At 41.8% G+C, this 17,588-nt stretch overlaps 1 protein-coding gene across 1 annotated transcript in view; it reads right to left on the minus strand.

The window, feature by feature from the left end:
- Nucleotides 1–17,588, minus strand: part of LOC124150126 (dnaJ homolog subfamily C member 13-like) — a 592,425-nt gene that overhangs the window by 369,973 nt on the left and 204,864 nt on the right. Inside the window, exons 29-30 of the mRNA XM_046522050.2 lie at nucleotides 12,148–12,252; nucleotides 4,805–5,007 (exon numbers count right to left, since the gene is read on the minus strand). Of these exons, the coding sequence (XP_046378006.2) occupies nucleotides 4,805–5,007; nucleotides 12,148–12,252 (308 nt within the window). The remainder of the gene's footprint in view (nucleotides 1–4,804; nucleotides 5,008–12,147; nucleotides 12,253–17,588) is intronic.

Raw genomic sequence — 17,588 nt, forward strand, 5'->3', positions numbered from 1 at the left:
CAGTAACACATTGCACGTCCATAGGCCCCCCATCAATGACGTCATATCGAATGTCTCAAATAATTGCTGTGTTCAAACCTATCTTTCAGATATGGACGGTGTGCCCTTATATCTATATTTTCTCCGTGCACAGTTTCTTTATGTGGCTAGTATAGATAAACCCTTATCGTTAATACTCACTCTATCCTGTGTACAGAAAGAAAATGAGAGTTGTGGATGAGTCTAGCTAAAAAACACTAAGAAGAAAATAGAGAGAGCTAAAATCTAAAAACTGACTTACCAAGCCAAGGCTATGAGGCTATGAGCACAATAATCCCCCTAACGCGCATGTAAAAACACTGCGCAAATCGGGTAAGATTGGCTCCGGACAGGTGGAGTTCATTATTTACGTAAGGCTGTAACCAGGGGGACAAATCTAGGAACACATTTGAAGTTTTCAAGTGCCACATCTCTTGGGTAATGACAAGCGAAGACAGTGTCGGACCTCCAAAAAACATCCTTCCATGATTGCTCTAAAAGCACAAATGCTATGTATATACATGGTTGAGGCTATCGCCATGATCTCATGAGGATCGTTTGCTCTCGGATCAAGGTTAGCGATCTTGTATGCTGCAAGGATGACTGCTCATAACCATAGAGATACAGTGCTGTAACTGGCTTGGGTCTTGGACGTCTGGGATACTGGAATAAACAGTTGTTTCCGTGTACCACGACAAGTCTGTCTTGGAGCGGCTGAAAATACTCATAGTGCATGCACAGGGAACAATATAGAGATTGGTGGAATGGCGAAGGACCCGTTGGTTGTCCTGGTAGCTGATTCTTAGCTATAAAATCCCAGCACAGCCTGAGGTGAACCGCTCCCTGTTCAAGAACGGATAGGGGTAATATCCAGTGCATGTAACTCCCTAACTCTTGCCACTGTGGCTAAAGTCAAGAGAAAAATTGTCTTCTTTGTGAGGTTGAAAAAGGATATTGCATGGATGGGCTTGTACAGAGGCCCACGCACACCCCGAAGTACCACATACAAATCCGCTGCAGGGAGACGAAATCTGGTCTTCTGATCTTCAAGCCTGAATGAGCATGGGAGGGCCTGTATTTCCCGAACTTTGATCATCTTATGATCCTCCAGAATGGCAAAACACTGAATTAAGAGCCACCAAGTATGTAGTTATTGTGCTACCATTCAAGTGTCGTTTGGTATGCAAGTGAAGGAGGTAACCGGCCAAGAATTGTGGTGACGCTGTAGATGGATCTTGATTTTCCACTTCACAGGAGGTTTCAAATAATCGCCACCAGGTCCGACCATATCATAGTGAGGCTCTTGGTTGCTTTTATTCTGTGTATCACTCTAGGAAGTAGTACAGCTTTTAGCCCTTCCCAGGAGATGCAGAATGTGTAACATCATTCGCTGGTGGTTCTGGTGCGTGACAAAGAGGTCGATATTGGTTTGACCGAACCGCTGATGCACCAGTTGAAACGCCTTTGTTTCCACTCCGTAAGAGCCACCCTGTCTGGTCTGGATAATGCATCTGCCAGAATGTTCCAACATTCGGGGATGTGCTGGACTAGAAATTGTAGATCCAGTCGATCCACCAGATGAAAGAACAGAAACGGCTGTTGAAGCAAGGAGTGAGAGTGTGTTGTCCCTTGGTTGCGCAGGCACCAAACACAGTGTCCGTGGAGATGGGGAGTTGAGTGTTATGGAAATGCTCCTGCCAATGTGAAATTGCCAGAATGTGCACCTTCAAGGTTGTTGATGTGCCACATGTGCTGTGCGGCAGACCACAGCCCTGAAGCTGTCTGGTCCTGAAGATGTGCACCCCATAACTGTAGAGAGGAGTCTACGAACAGGTGTATCATTGGGAGTTAGTTTTATAAAAGGAGACGCCTCCTTAGACGTTCGACTCCAACAACTGAGATGTGTTTTGAGGTGAGATGACAGACTGATGGCAACGTACAGGTCCTGACATCTGATGTAAGATGCCAGGAACTGCTGTACTGGGCGTATGTGCAGACGCCCTCTGATTGTCAAATGCTGGGCTTATCCTGAGCAATCCCAGCAACACTTGCCTCTGACAATGTGTAAGCGGCTGTTAAAGAGTGGGTAGCAGATTAAGATTGGGTTGTTGACAAGGCTGTAAAGTTGAAAAATCAACTGCAGGAGAGCTTTTGATCGTGTCATGTCTTGAAGAGACAGGAAAAATTGTGTTCATATGTGAACCAATGCCAGATCCAATGTAGACTAAATAAATGCACTCCCCAACCAATCGCCTGTGTACAATATCGTACAAGCGCTCTCAATCTTATACCGAGATAACAATGAAGGGAGGTGCCTCGTTAAATCTTGTGTTGTCATCGGAGGTCCTTGTAACAGTCGTGGAAAGAATTATACAGTCGGCGCTCTATCTAGTAGATAAAACCGAATAAAAATAATTCTCAGGTTAGAAAAGATCTTATGAAGTAAGAACGTTTGCATCCTCTTGGCATCGTATAAGTGCTCCCGTTCTTATACTGAGGTGACCATTAAAGGAGGTGTCTTAATACCGCTCATGTTGGCATGGGAGGTCTACTGAAGTTAGTGACTCAGACACATTGATGTACAGCGACATGTGTCTGATCGCATGGTTGCAGCATTATGTACAAGTAGAAATGCAAACCAATCTTGAACAATTACCCTGCACGGCGAGCATTAGGTCAGTTGACTAATTCCGGTAAAGTCGGGATGTTTACAGTCAGAGAGTAATATTTAAATCATCCTGCGCAGTAACCTCAAATCCCGCATTTTGCTGGAGACAAGGTTCGTGCTCAACAAAAGACAATCCACTGTGAACTGTGTGGTAGATAGACAAGTGGTGTTCCCAGTTCTGTGTAGGATATGTGCCTTGGCCGGTGTTGGCTCAAGTTGACCTCCATGAAATTGGTTACGACTTATCCTGTGTACGATGATCCCAACAGGTAGCATATGATGATTCTGTCAAATGTCTACTTGATTGTGAATGTGAGATGATCTTCCAGTTTGGTACAGATCATGTCTACCAGAAGGCACACGAAAAACAATTAACCTGAGGACTAAGGCCTCTCCGTGGAATAGATTAGCCAACGTTGAACGTACATCGATAGACGGGAGAATTGGTGAACTTTCACAGAACCCTCACCATAAGGCCAGGTGCTGCTGAAGGCTGAAGGTACGTCTGACCTCTGTTGTATGCAAATTAATCATGTGTCCGATGTCTGGTGATTCCTCATATGGTCTATTTGTCTCTGCTGAAAGTCTACCACTGTCTGTTAGTGGTCTAGGTGAATGGCTTTGGTCTCAGTCAGGTCTTGTTCCAGCGAAGGCTGACAAAGGCTGAAGTGAGCGCCTGACCTCGGTCTTGATAATGGCAAACCTAACATCTGGGATCTTAAGCATGGTCGGCTTGGATGAGCTACTCATCCCCTGGGGGTCCTCCTCCAAGATATGCAATTGGTCAGCCACTCCAAAGGCATGATTAGGAAAGTCTTCTTTAATGCTGGTGCAAGTGTTAGCTTGGAGAAATCTTCATCTATCGCCTTGACAGTATTCCTGAGCATGGGATCCAGTGGTATCGACGTAGGGTGGGACCAAATGGTGTCTTTCTTGTCAACTGTTCTTGTCAACAGACAGCGTTCAAGTCGACGTGGAAGGCGCAGATGGTATCACAGGCATCTGATGTACGGCAGGCGCTGATGTCATCATAAGCGCTTGTATTGTCTCCGGCACTGGGGTAGCTGGTGGCGCAGGTGGCTGATACACAGGCGCAGGATACATCTGTGTCATAGACTGCTGCCATATGGACTTCATGAAGTTCTACATCCATGCAGTATCCGTGTAATGGGAGGCGTTGCCAGGAAAATGGGAGGCACAGCAGCAATCTGACCTTGTGCAGACAACAGCGCAGGTGTGGAAGGCAACCTTGAAGATATAGACATCATATGTACTAACAGTAAGGCATTCCTCGTGGGCGCAGTCGGAGTAGACATTGGGTCAAGGCACCTGAAGGCATTGACAGTGTTGAAGGGTGGGCTGGCGGGGATAAGATGGGGAGTGAGGTGAACAAAAGTTACATTTTAAATTTGGAGTGGAAATTTGTGCGCAATACCAACAATGTGGGTGTGGGTCTTTAGCTGACTTTTTGCTGACAGTTAATGCAACGAGCAAGCATAAATTATGCATGAAAATTCAAGATGTTTTGTGAAAGAAGACATGCAAACACCGATGTATAAACCAAAGTTTAAATCGGAAAAACAGTGTGTTAAATAACAAGCATGAAAAACCACTAGTGGCTAAAGGTATTTATAAAATGTAGAATATAATACCTAGCCAACAATTGAAAATGTAAATGGCTGTCACGAATTGAAGACACATATAGCCAAATCAATATGGCTGGAAAACAACAAGTCACGTGAATAAAGAAGACAACGGTCTTCCCACATGGAATAAATACATATTATTACATTAGATAAGATATACCCCACCCGTCGCAGGAGAAATTTAACGTGGGAGGAAAGTACAAGCCACAAAATTGAAGCCAAATATTGAGGACCAAGGCAAAACACATGACTGTATGGTGACAATTTAAGCGGGAATGTGGTGGGACGTGACGTCTCTCCAGTCGATCATGTGACAGCTGTCTGAGTTGGTCCTCAGACAAGTAGATTTGAATGGAAACAACTATTTCTTCAGTTTTTGTACTGTGATTTGTACAGACTAACCACATACCAGCTATTGGTGGTGTACTTGGCATGACAACACATAAGACCACAAGTGTCTGTGAGTACCCACCTGCTAGGATAGTAGGCAGCCATTTTGATAAGCATGTTGAGTATGAGAGTGGCAAGGTCACTTTCGTTCATGACAGCTTGACCAGAGGCCAGCAACGTCCACTTAAGCTGCGACACTGATTGCAAAGGTCGCCATCCGTCCATTCCTTGTGCCCAGCAACGTGTCTTGGCATGGATAGTTCCTTCAGCCCAAAACTGCTTCATCTGAAGTTGAGATAAAAGCATGCACATTCATTAGCATCAACATTTGTCAAAGGGCACTGGTGAACCTCCTTAATTTTTAAGCAAGAAATCAATCCTTTCAAAAAGTTATATGTACTGAATTGTTTTGTATTAGGAAATATAGTGTCACCTTTAAACCTTCTTAATTTAGTTCCCCTTACAAAAAGAATATAATGCAGCCTTGTCAGAAAGTGTTTCTGATTAACGAAGGACCTTCAAGTTTCACATAAGTCTTTAACGTGTCTACAAAAGAAAATGATTCAGAGTTTCTGAATATTTATTTAGATCTTATACACTACAAATGACTCTCAACAGGCACGTCTGGACAAGCTTCAGCTCATTCAACCTTTGTGGATGCCTCTTTCAGGCGATCACAGATTACTACCACATTACACACACTTCTTATCATAACTGTAGATTTGCTTCAGTAGAGTTTGTCACAAAGAGCCACAAGTAAGAACTGAATCCATGACACATACACACAGGGGATGCCACAAGTAAGAACTGAATCCAGGACACATACACACAGGGGATGCAACAATTAAGAACTGAATCCATGACACATTCACACAGGGGATGCCACAAGTAAGAACTGAATCCATGACACATTCACACAGGGGATGCCACAAGTAAGAACTGAATCCATGACACATTCACACAGGGGATGCCACAAGTAAGAACTGAATCCAGGACACATTAACACAGGGGATGCCACAAGTAAGAACTGAATCCAGGACACTTACAAACAGGGGATGCCACAAGTAAGAACTGAATCCAGGACACTTACAAACAGGGGATGCCACAAGTAAGAACTGAATCCAGGACACATTCACACAGGGGATGCCACAAGTAAGAACTGAATCCAGGACATTTACAAACAGGGGATGCCACAAGTAAGAACTGAATCCAGGACACTTACACACAGGGGATGCCACAAGTAAGAACTGAATCCAGGACACATTCACACAGGGGATGCCACAAGTAAGAACTGAATCCAGGACACATACACACAGTGGATGCCACAAGTAAGGACTGAATCCAGGACACATACACACAGGGGATGCCACAAGTAAGGACTGAATCCATGACACATACACACAGGGGATGCCACAAGTAAGAACTGAATCCATGACACATACACACAGTGGATGCCACAAGTAAGAACTGAATCCATGACACATACACACACGGGATGCCACAAGTAAGGACTGAATCCAGGACACATACACACAGGGGATGCCACAAGTAAGGACTGAATCCATGACACATACACACAGTGGATGCCACAAGTAAGAACTGAATCCATGACACATACACACACGGGATGCCACAAGTATGAACTGAATCCATGACACATACACACAGGGGATGCCACAAGTAAGAACTGAATCCATGACACATACACACAGGGGATGCCACAAGTAAGAACTGAATCCATGACACATACACACAGGGGATGCCACAAGTAAGAACTGAATCCATGAGATATATATAAACATGGGATGCCACAAGCACTGAATCCATTAATTTAAAAACAGGAGAATCCACACACTATTTCATTACATAGTTTATTACTGACTATTCTTTACCTCATCTACATTTTAATTTTGAGTCATTTCAACATTATCGATAATAAAATCAAATATAAAAACAGAAGAGGAAAATAGAAATGATAACAAAGGAGGAAAATATAATAGATCTTTTACCTCCTTCTGTGGGATATGAATTATCTAGCAAGTTAAATAATACACAGATGGGGTAGCCAAGTGGTTAAACCATTTGATTGTCAAGCTGAAGGCCGAGGTTGAATATGTAAAGTCCATTTCTGGCGTCCCCAATCTTGCTGGAATATTGCTTGAGGTAACATAAAACTATATGCACTGACTTATACTACAGTAATAAGCAGTTTCGGTCAGATGATGCTACTTCTGGTTTACACAAAAACTTTCTGCATTCCAACCTAAGACTGAAAATCCACTATATATTCTATAGTCACTAACATACGCTGCTGTCCATACTAACTCAAAACCTTCATCCATAAATATGAAGGAATAATAAAATTAATAACAAGGAGAATTCTGATGCATGATTTAACTCCCCGCACAACTGGCATGCATTGGCTTTCCTGGATTTTAAGATCTTACTATAAAGTTCTCGGTCCAGGCTGCCCCAGTATACTTTGTTTGTTTCTTGTTGTTTAGTGCGGCTCTCAACAGTATTCCAGCTATATGAGGACGATCTGTAAATAATCAAGTCTGGACCAGACAATCCAGAGACTGATATCACTTTGCATCGATCTACGCAATTGGGATATGATGACATGTATCAACCAAGTCAGCGAGCCTGACCACCCGATCCCATTAGTCGCCTCTTGACAAGCCTTGTGACAAGCATAGTCACCTTTTACAGTAAGCATGGGTTGTTGAAGACCTATTCTACCCCGAACTTCACGGGTTGACCCAGTATACTGGTCGATTGAGTAGTTCAATGGCTGCAGCCGCTTGTGCCGAGAACATCTTGTGGTAAGTGTAGAACCCATTGTCGTCTGTTTCGTTACTGAGTCCAATAATGATGCCTTGATATTCGTCCAACTCGGCTGAGCGATTGGGGAATTTCTCCAACATTATCTTTTTGAATCTTTAAAATGCTTTGAGGAAATCTCTGATGGCCAACACTTTCTGTAGTCGTCGGTCATTTTTGGTTTTTAGATGTAATTGTTTTTAGATGCTATTTCAATGCTATGTGGGCCACAATGAACATCATCCAGAATAATAAACAGAGCCAAGTTAATATCCCTATCCTCATGAATCTGATGCCTGAGATTTGCAGAAACAGGGTCTCCAGTCTTGGCAGTGTGTAGGGGTCCAGTGGTTGCGTAGCAGTGGCAGCATGGTTGGCAAAGGCAATTCACAGGGTGAATTTCCCGTGTACTCTAATTTCTCCTCTGGCTGTTCAGATGGTGACATTACATTCCCTGGCACATTCTTGGAGTAAAACTGAATGAGTTGTCCTCTTGACATGGACCTTGGAAGGTGTAAAATTCTGATGTCCTGGGCGATGTCCTGTCAGAGCTCTGCAACTTACCAGTTGGCAGGATAATGAGAAAGTTTGTTTGCTGCCGAGTTCGGATTTATTTCTGGTATCTCCTGTGAACATCCGAAGAATTAGACCGAAGTCATGTTGGTACAGCGGGTCAGCCATCTTGGTTGTTTACATCAAATGCAGCTTTGTTTGTTGAATCGTGTTTTCAACGAGGAGCCATAATATTTGTTCCGAGGACGGTCACCTCCTAGTTACTAGGTAGCTATGTCGTTGCAAATCCGGAATGTATGTGACAAAAACTTCAGTTAAGACCCGACCATTACGAAGCATACTTGAATAAAACCATGCGTTGTGATCTAGACAAATGAATTGCTAACGACTGACTACGCATGCACTATGGCATAATTAAGTTTGGGCATGTGAGAGAAATGGAATACGATTGTGACTTACTCAAGTTTTCTAAGCTGAATTAACTACAAATAAACTCCAATTGGAGTATAACCTGATAACTATAACAGTATACATATGCATTGCACAGGTTAGCCTGTTAAAATTAATATCTAAAATGGACAAAAGTTTTAATAGAAAATTATCATATGGTATGGTGCATGTAATGAATAACATTCGATGGTATGACATAAAAACTAAAAACAAACAGTTGTGTACAATCATCCTGGAAAGGGCCTCCCTACATAATAAATACACACATACAATGATTTTGATATTATTTCACAACAAAGATGTTATCGTGAGCACACGTACAACACCAGAAGAAGCATGTCAATAAATCCATAAGTACACAAGTCAGTCCTGTTATTACACTATCTGGCTATAAAAGTGGTCATTGTGTATCTGGAGATTTCAATCAATATTGTTCACGTTAATTTTGGCAAATTGTGTACCAACTGATCGGCAAATCACATCAACTCACCATGAACTCACCTTGAAACGAACATTAGTCGTTAGAGATACAAAGTCTTCTTTTCAGTAACCAATTGGCAATGACATTAAGTATTTTTTAAACTAAATAACCATTAGATAGGGGAGTAAATGTGTGAACAGCTGACGGCTATATCCGGCCATTTACGAGACAAATACACATGTAATCTTAATCACTGCGTATGAAACATTGTCCGGCATACAGTACATAAATATAATTGAATTTGTAAATAATCATGTCTAGTGATGTTTTATGGAAAATTTCATGTTTTCATTGACCAAATCTCCAAACAGCAAAACAAGCACACAAACTCCCATTGCCGCCATGGCCATAACACATGAGATGCGCAGTAAAGGAGTGCGCATGAAAAGGGAGGTAACTGCAAGCTGTAATGAATCGCATTGTTTTTATGTATTGTAACATTTCACTGCTGGGGACGTGTGTTTGAGACTTTGAATATTTAAGGATTTTTAATATTTTTTAAAAAATGAAATAAAAATGAAATGTGGGGCAGACTTTATGATGATGCGGGCATTGCCTTAGGGCCAAGACCCTTACCCTTTGTTTTGCAAGCGTTGCAGAAAACTTTTACTTTTTGGGGCCATATAATGTTGACAACAATTAATCATCCACATCAAGTATCAAAATATTTCAGTCAACTGTTCGTGACAAAATATCAGAAGCTAGAAAAGTGTTTTATTACATAACATTTGAAAATGGCAGAATTTCCACCAATGTCCCTTCCTGAATAAACCAAAATTCATGACACATATCATGTCTAAAGCTTATATAATGAGAAGTTTATGTGTATTTGAATTTCCATACCAAATAAACATGACTACTAGGACATCAAACCAGTGTTCCAATACTTCTTGCTTACTCAATGTCATATGCATCAATCCTCTCAAACTGATGACATGACTGCCTGGTTTGGAATACATCTGCAACTGTGTGCCTTGCAAACTTAACTAGTTTGACAATATAGGCACTGCATGAAAAGGACCCAAATAAACATCACTTACTTATGTGAAATTCTAAAGATGAAACAACTACCAATCAGCTTGTGCCAAAACCTTTGGAGTCTACTACCCAGAACAAGGCTCTTAACATAATTTTCAGAAGATTTAAGTGTTATCATATGGACTACTTGTAACCTTACTAGACCACACGGAGTTCTACTAGATTCGGGCTTTGGACTAGTGGCTAAAGTTGCAGACGACCAAGAGTGAGAGAGTCATTTGGTCTTAAACTTCTAAATGCTATTCAACCCATTCATTGGGATTGTTCTTAGTGCAATATGTAAAGGTGGACCCATTTGATGAGTGACACTAATAGGATAAAAACATGACCAAATAATTAAATTTTTCGACTGTTCATTGTAATTTCTGCATTCTGATTAGCTGAATTGATTATATGTTATTGCATTCATTTCCCAATGAATGTAAAACAATAAGCCACGCCCACCAAGCAAACTACTTTTATTATTATGAAATGTTGGAGAATCCCAACATTACAGTCGAGGGAATTCCCTTTCTGCTCACGTGTATCTTCATGCACAGGACATTTAGCGAAATTCATGCATACCGATATTCATTGTCCCAAATACCATTTGAGACCGAAGGCCGAGAAGGAATGAAACAGCAAACTTGCAGGCTCACGCGCCTCTTTGTCTCCGCTCGTCTGGGTTCCACACATTTCATTTCTTTGGGTGTTATTTCTAACCCACATTTTTCCAACTGTGTTTTCCTGTTCTCAGGGCACTAATGTACGAGTCTGGCGGTAACTAACAATGTCATTTGAAACAGCTGCCTTCTCCCGGACATATTTGTTCCAGTTTGTTAGTCTGACAGTTGCAGTTCTTCTCACCTCTTGCTTTGATTGACAGATCCCATGAACTCTGTTTTGATCCTACTCTCCGTTGTTGATTGGCTTTGTGGGCGTGTCAAGTTATGTGCATAAATCAGAGTTTCAGATGGACATTGGTCACCAGTCATAGACCGATAAAATTTCAATTTGACTGATGGTTTGTTTAGGTTGTCGGACTATTGACTGATAGAAGTGCTAAGCAAGGAATCACATGTTTCATAATTAAAAAGTAAGTAGTAAGGATTAGTCCTCCTTACAGTATCAATTACAGTATCTTACAACAAAACAATGCACAGCCATCAAACTTCATAACTGAAACTCTGGGCAGCACATGTCTTTGCATCATACTTTCTGTATCATAGAGAAACGCTTTCAGGAGCTATAGTGACTTAGTGAAGCACTTTACTTTTTGTATATATTCATCCAATCACAAACTGTATTGCATTGATTTGTTGTTATGGTCCATCCGCCATTTTTGTTTATTTGACTTATTGACTTTTGCCATTGACGTATTACATTTCTCTTGAGTCCAAGTCATTGACCTAGATACAGCCTTTTGTGTCAAAATCACTGTAAATTAAACAATCACCTGATTCATGTCACATCCACAGTATGTATTCCTACACCTTGAATGTTTATCAGTCTCGTCAACTGTGTCTGCTTTGATATATACGACTGTTTTTGGTTAAACTATTGTAGATTGTTTGCACATTGATTTTTCGATTCAAACCTCAATGAAAAAAAAATCCACAGTCAATACTTAAATAAAACACATAGAAAAAATACATAATGAACTGAATAAAAAATGATGTCATCCAAATAAGAAACATACATGCCAAAGTGTGACAATTTTAGAGAAAAAGATAACCGACAGATATGCATTATGAGATAAATTAAGAACTTAATTTTGATCAAGGTCAAAATGTAGAAAACCCACAACAAATATGTTTACTACACATAACTAACTAAACAAATACTGAACTAATGCCATGTCATGGTCATAAATTGCTTAGTTTTAATGAGTTCGCAAATGATTGTGTAACAAAATCCCATGGGTATTCGACATGTCAGTATCCACATTGGCTGCACCCCTGGATAGGATATAGGATAAATGTTTCAGTTTCCTGTCATCTCTCTGTAGGATAGGTCTGCAAGATTTTGGCTTCTATTGGGCATGGTGAGATTATTGAAAGTAAGTATAGTGACACCAAATATCTTAGATAAGCTGGACTCATATCCCAGAAGACAAGTTTGTGTCTTTGCATAGAACTTACCTCACTAAAGCTGTATGGCCCCAGTCTTTCCTTGTCTGCATTTCCAAAGTACCACTCCTTCTCACTGTCACGCCTCATGTCAGGCGAGGCCTCGATCACATTACTCTACAAAACATAACACATTATTTTCCAAAGGTTAAACAAATATACATGTTTGTCCACCAACACAACCAACTGAATACCTACAATATACCTACATTAGACTACCTTTAACGCTGCCGTCTTTATGCATCACACACATCAGTGTTTACTCACTACCCTATCTCCAGCTATTTCTCCTTTCTACCCCATTTATTCTTTTGGGAAATGTTGTCGGAAAAAACAGCACAGGGCAAAAATATAAATACCATCAATACCGTTAACTTAGTGCATTGGCACTGTAGCTCACTTGACATGTCAAAATGTCACCAAAGACAGATTTAAAATAAGTTGTAGTCAGCACTGCTATTGAAATATTTTCTTCATACTGAGGTTAAAGAATTAACAAATATAAAACAAGTAACTCAATTTCCACAATCTTCAAGAATGAATGTACTATTGGAGAATATTGTTTCAACACAAAAAAAACTTACATTTACTTTCCATAAAGTTTCAACTCTGTTGCCTAATGTACCTGTTATTACTTTTAAGAAGACTTTCAGATGCAACAAAAACAATTCAATTGTTTCATGAAGACCATATTAAAATCCCAAAATTTTGACAAAAATAGGATGTCATCATAAGGCCAAACATACACGACCAAGTTCAGTTTTCTCAGTCTGGCTTCATTTTGAGAGCATTAAATTACATTTTGTGCAACAACAACAAAACAAGTAGTATGATAAAAATACAAATTTATTAATATTTTAGCAAAAATGGGGGCGGACTCGGTTGCTGCTAATGAGAAAGATGATTTGGAAGAGAGCGCCACAGAGAGGTGTCGGTGTCCTGGGGTCGACATCTTCCCGAGGCAAGAGAGTTAACTGACTATAAAAGTCCCGTTTCCACCCTTGCCGAACTAGGCTGGTATTATGGAGTTACATTTTGTCTGAACTAACGAGTCTATGCATAGTCCAATCAACATCGCACGCCGAAATCGAAATCCGGTTCATAAACTGTAGTGCAGATTTCGGTTGATTGCAGGATTTGCAAAGCATGTGCACCACCAACTCGTTATCAGCAGATATGTTCCAAATCTTTTCGTATTTTTAATCAAGGTGCTCACGTGATTTGATGCATTTCGCGATGTAAGACCCGTTTTATCACAATATAGATCTTGATTATCGATCAGATCGTCCTGACTGGGCGCCGCCATTTTATGTGAAGCAAACGCAAGTGATACGAGAGGTGGAATCTGATTGGTCCATAGGAGAGGCTTAGAGGGGACATAACTGGTAATAGCAACTGGTGGCGCTGCGATCTAGCCCAGTAATTCCAGCCTAGTTCGGCAAGGGTGGAAACTGGACTATTAAAGTCAGTTAACACTCTTGCCTCGGGAAGATGGGGGTCGAAGACCCGGAAAACCTCTGCATTGTGACCTGGGGTGCTCCTGACACGGACTAGGGATATCCGGACCTGGGGTCACAACAACCCGGTCATCCCAGGGATCTTCCGGTCCTGGGGTCACAGCGAACCGGACTTTCCCGTGGTGTGAATGTGGCTGCTCCCTATGAGTTTGGAAGTTTGTAAGAATGAGCAACCGAGAGCCCCCAAGGAATAAAATATAATAGAGAAAAACATGGTAGAAGAAATATATATACAGTATAATAGAACAAGATGTAGGTGAGTAATGGCACGATGAAGCCTTGAGTAAAGGCTGATGGGGCATAGTAATGCAAAATAAATAGTGGTGAATGAAATACTAAAATTACACATGACTAGTAGATTGCTGTAAGTCCTAAAGGAGTATACTAGGGCATATTACACATTGCTAGCTATGTTTGCTTGAAAGCATAGCCTGAAGTACAAATGTACCTATTGAAACAATCAGACGACCAGTGCCCTAAAGTCTTGATGAGATGAAGTTGCAGCTCCTTTACAGGATGAACGCCCTGTAAAGCCTTGCGAATTAAGTCCGGAGCGACGCAATGTAATGGCTTGCCAGGATAAAAAATTTGTCCTATTGACTGGTACAGACTTTAAGTCCACGAATAATGGGGCTGTTGAACTAGCCCCATGTACGTGCCTGATCTTGATAAGCCGTTGCATACAGCGGAAAGGACACACATAAGCTTGTGTGGCAAAGAGTCGAATGTCAACTCCTTTCTGAAATGGATCTGTTTTTGAGGCTTTCAGTCGCAATGTAAAACACTTACGAGTTGTGTCCACAATTATGGCGTTCAAACACAAGTTCGCTTCTGGGTCAAAGGTCTGAGAGCATGTGAACTCTCCACATCTGAAAAAGGCGAAAAAGGCCAGGGCACACATAGTTTCGATCAACAGATCCACATAGGGTCTGAAGAGACCTCTCCTGAGTGTTTAAACAAGCCTGCACAAAATATGGTAGGTAATTGGTAAGCGCTTGGTTTTTGACGGTGGACTTTGCATCTTTTTATATCCCTGAAGGATAGTTTGTAGACGCTAACCATCCAAACTAAACACCGGCTAGCTAACATTTGACAGTTGAATATTGTTGTTTGAGTGTTCCAAATCTGTATGCCACAAAATATTCAAGTAGTGTTTCATTCACTGGCAGAGACCGTATGCTGTAACGCATGGATATGATGACGTTGAAATGCACAAGAAAGTTGACGTAAGCTTGTAGTCCTGTATTGTAGGTTGTCCGTGTCTGACGGCTGATGGATGCTGACCATAGGTGCTGGAGATGAGAATTCACGGCCACATCACTTCTGAGCTTGGGGGGAAGGTGTCGGTCGTAGGTTGGCCAGAGGCGCTAGGGTGTGGAACTTGGTGATCTGGAAACGAGAGAGAGCATTGGCTATAGCGTTTGTTGCACCAGGCACATGAGTAGCAGTCACAATAAAGTTATTAGAAGCAGCTTTCCAAGTCAGCGTACGCATAAGCACCATTATTTGTAAACACTTTGATCTGCCCTTATTGATAATGTGGACAGAGGCAAGATTGTTGCAGCGAAACAAAATTCTCTTCTTGGACCAAGAATGGCCCCACAGCACAGCTGCAATGACTATAGCTGATTTGGATAGTTCGATGAGATAGGATATGAAAGATCTTGCATTTGAAATTACTGAGGAGATTGGCTATACGAGATAGCTTGTCTTCTAGAAGTCGTGCTGTCATTGTTACAGAGTTCAAAATGATACCCAGGTACTCGACTTCTGTAGTCGGTCCCGTTGTTTTATGGGAAGCCACGCCGCTGCGGGATCTAATGTTGGAGAGTCGATTGTGAGGAAATCATCTAGTAGGTGCAGGATGAAGTGGACGTTGTGGTTTGTTTGTAGGAGCCAGCAGATGGTAGACAGTTTGTCGAAGATTACAGGGCTTGATCGGCAACCGAAGGCCAGACGAGTATGAAAATAGTACTTCTCAGGCCACTTGAATCCGAAGAACTGCCAACATCTGGATTGAGAGGAACTTGCTTAAAGGCAACCGAAATGTCAACTTATACACATCCAAGCGCCGATACCTGAAGGTTTGAGTTTGGTGATAGCATGGTCTACTGATACGTTGGTTGACGAGCAAGCCTCTTTATCAATAAGTTCATTGATACTTGGAACATAAGCATTGTCATGGGGGGCCTGATAAATCCAGTATCAGCCTCTTCAATAGCAATACCAAGTGGGCTAACTCGGTAAATTAGGAATGGGGTCTTGGTAAAGGGAACCAAATGTAGAGCAGTATCTGGATCTTTTCTTGCACTGAGATTGTTACCACATTCTTTAACAGTGTCAGGTAGGGGATAGACCATGGGGTCGAATCCATAGGTAAAACCTTGTATAATGTAGTTAACGAAGTTTGTTTCTGGATAATTGACTCATTCAGCAGACAACCTGTCGACCTTCACTGGTGTTAACACAAAACCGTCAGGCACTATACTGGGTAGTCAGTTGCTGAATGAATGGGCTTTCTTGCATTGGGAAAGACTGTGTCGTGCAAAACAATTGAGGCATAGGTGGGAATATTGGCAGTTCTCACGATTGCACCCGGAGTAATTGAAATTATTACACAGTCCTTCATGGCGCACTCTACGGCAACCTCATTTCCACTCTGCATTTTGGGTATGGGTTGCCATGGTTGCTTGGTACTGGGTTTCTCGAGTGCTCGTTGATGTTAGGACACATTTCTGTTTGATGAGAAAGACTGTTACATACACCACAGGCTTTGGCTTTTAATCCAGCTGTACAAATTGTCCAAATGTTTTGATCTCACACACCCAAATCAATAGGTTCGTCAAGCTCAATGTATGCTGCTACTCGTTGAGCGAACATCATGTGATAACTGTAGAAGGCTGGGCCTTCGAACAGTTTAGCCAACTGGATGACATTTCTCTGGTGTCCGTCTAACTGTCTGCGCAGTTTGACATCTCTGCCACAGAAAATGTCGTGATAGATGTCTAAAGCCTCCAGAAATTCCCTCAACGTTAGCTGTCTGGTGAGGCGACTGTCTCCTTTTAGATGGAAGACTTGGCCATTGAATTCGGTTGTATGTGGCCCTACAAATTTCTGATTGGGTAACAACAGTAATGCTAAGTTGACATAAGTACCATCCAGAATTTTCTTTTTGAGAGCTGGAGAAACTGGATGAATGAAGGCTAGAGAATCAGATGGGACCGCCCTCTTGTTTCCAGGTCGTTAAGTGACATGTCCAAGTAACAGGTGGGACATTTTGCCGGGCTGTGTGGTTACTTGCGGCTTGCACAGAAGTCTTGTCTCTTTCTCGGAGGTATTGCCTCAATTCTTGCAATTCATTGTGCAGGTCGGCAACTGTGTGTTGCTGTGATAACATGCATGGCGAGAGATCTAAGCTGTTCTCTTGAGGTGGCACGGTGTTGGAAACGGGAGGGTGCGGCCTGTTAAATAGTTGCAGATCTTCGACATCAGCCCTGGAGCTGGTGACCGCATCTAAAGATGACCCCTGGCTAGGGAGGCGACTGATCTCCCTCTCATCAGAATTGTCGCTGTTTTGTGATGTCATGGTTGCTGTTGGCTGGCTTTGGCCTTTGTAGTTTTCTTGGTACAATTGGATAATCGTACATCGAGTCCAGGACGCTGGTACTGACACGCCCCATGTAGATAGTTTGGCTTGCAACTGTGCGGTGGTTAAATAAGGATCAGATCTGGGCGTGCAGATCAACGTGTTTGTCTAATTGCCCCTTCCACTGACAATTGGGGGTCATTTGGTGTGACTTCACAGTTGCTGGAATTTTTACTTATTTTCCGTGCTTTGATCCGATTAGAAGTATGTGATGCCATCTTGTGTGCTAAAGATCACATTCGTTGAATGAAAACGCATCGATGGTGAACTGGGACACAGATAAATAAAAG

This window comes from Haliotis rufescens, unplaced genomic scaffold (genome assembly GCF_023055435.1).
Source record: "Haliotis rufescens isolate VD_foot unplaced genomic scaffold, xgHalRufe1.0.p SCAF_4, whole genome shotgun sequence".
NCBI lineage: Eukaryota > Metazoa > Mollusca > Gastropoda > Lepetellida > Haliotidae > Haliotis > Haliotis rufescens.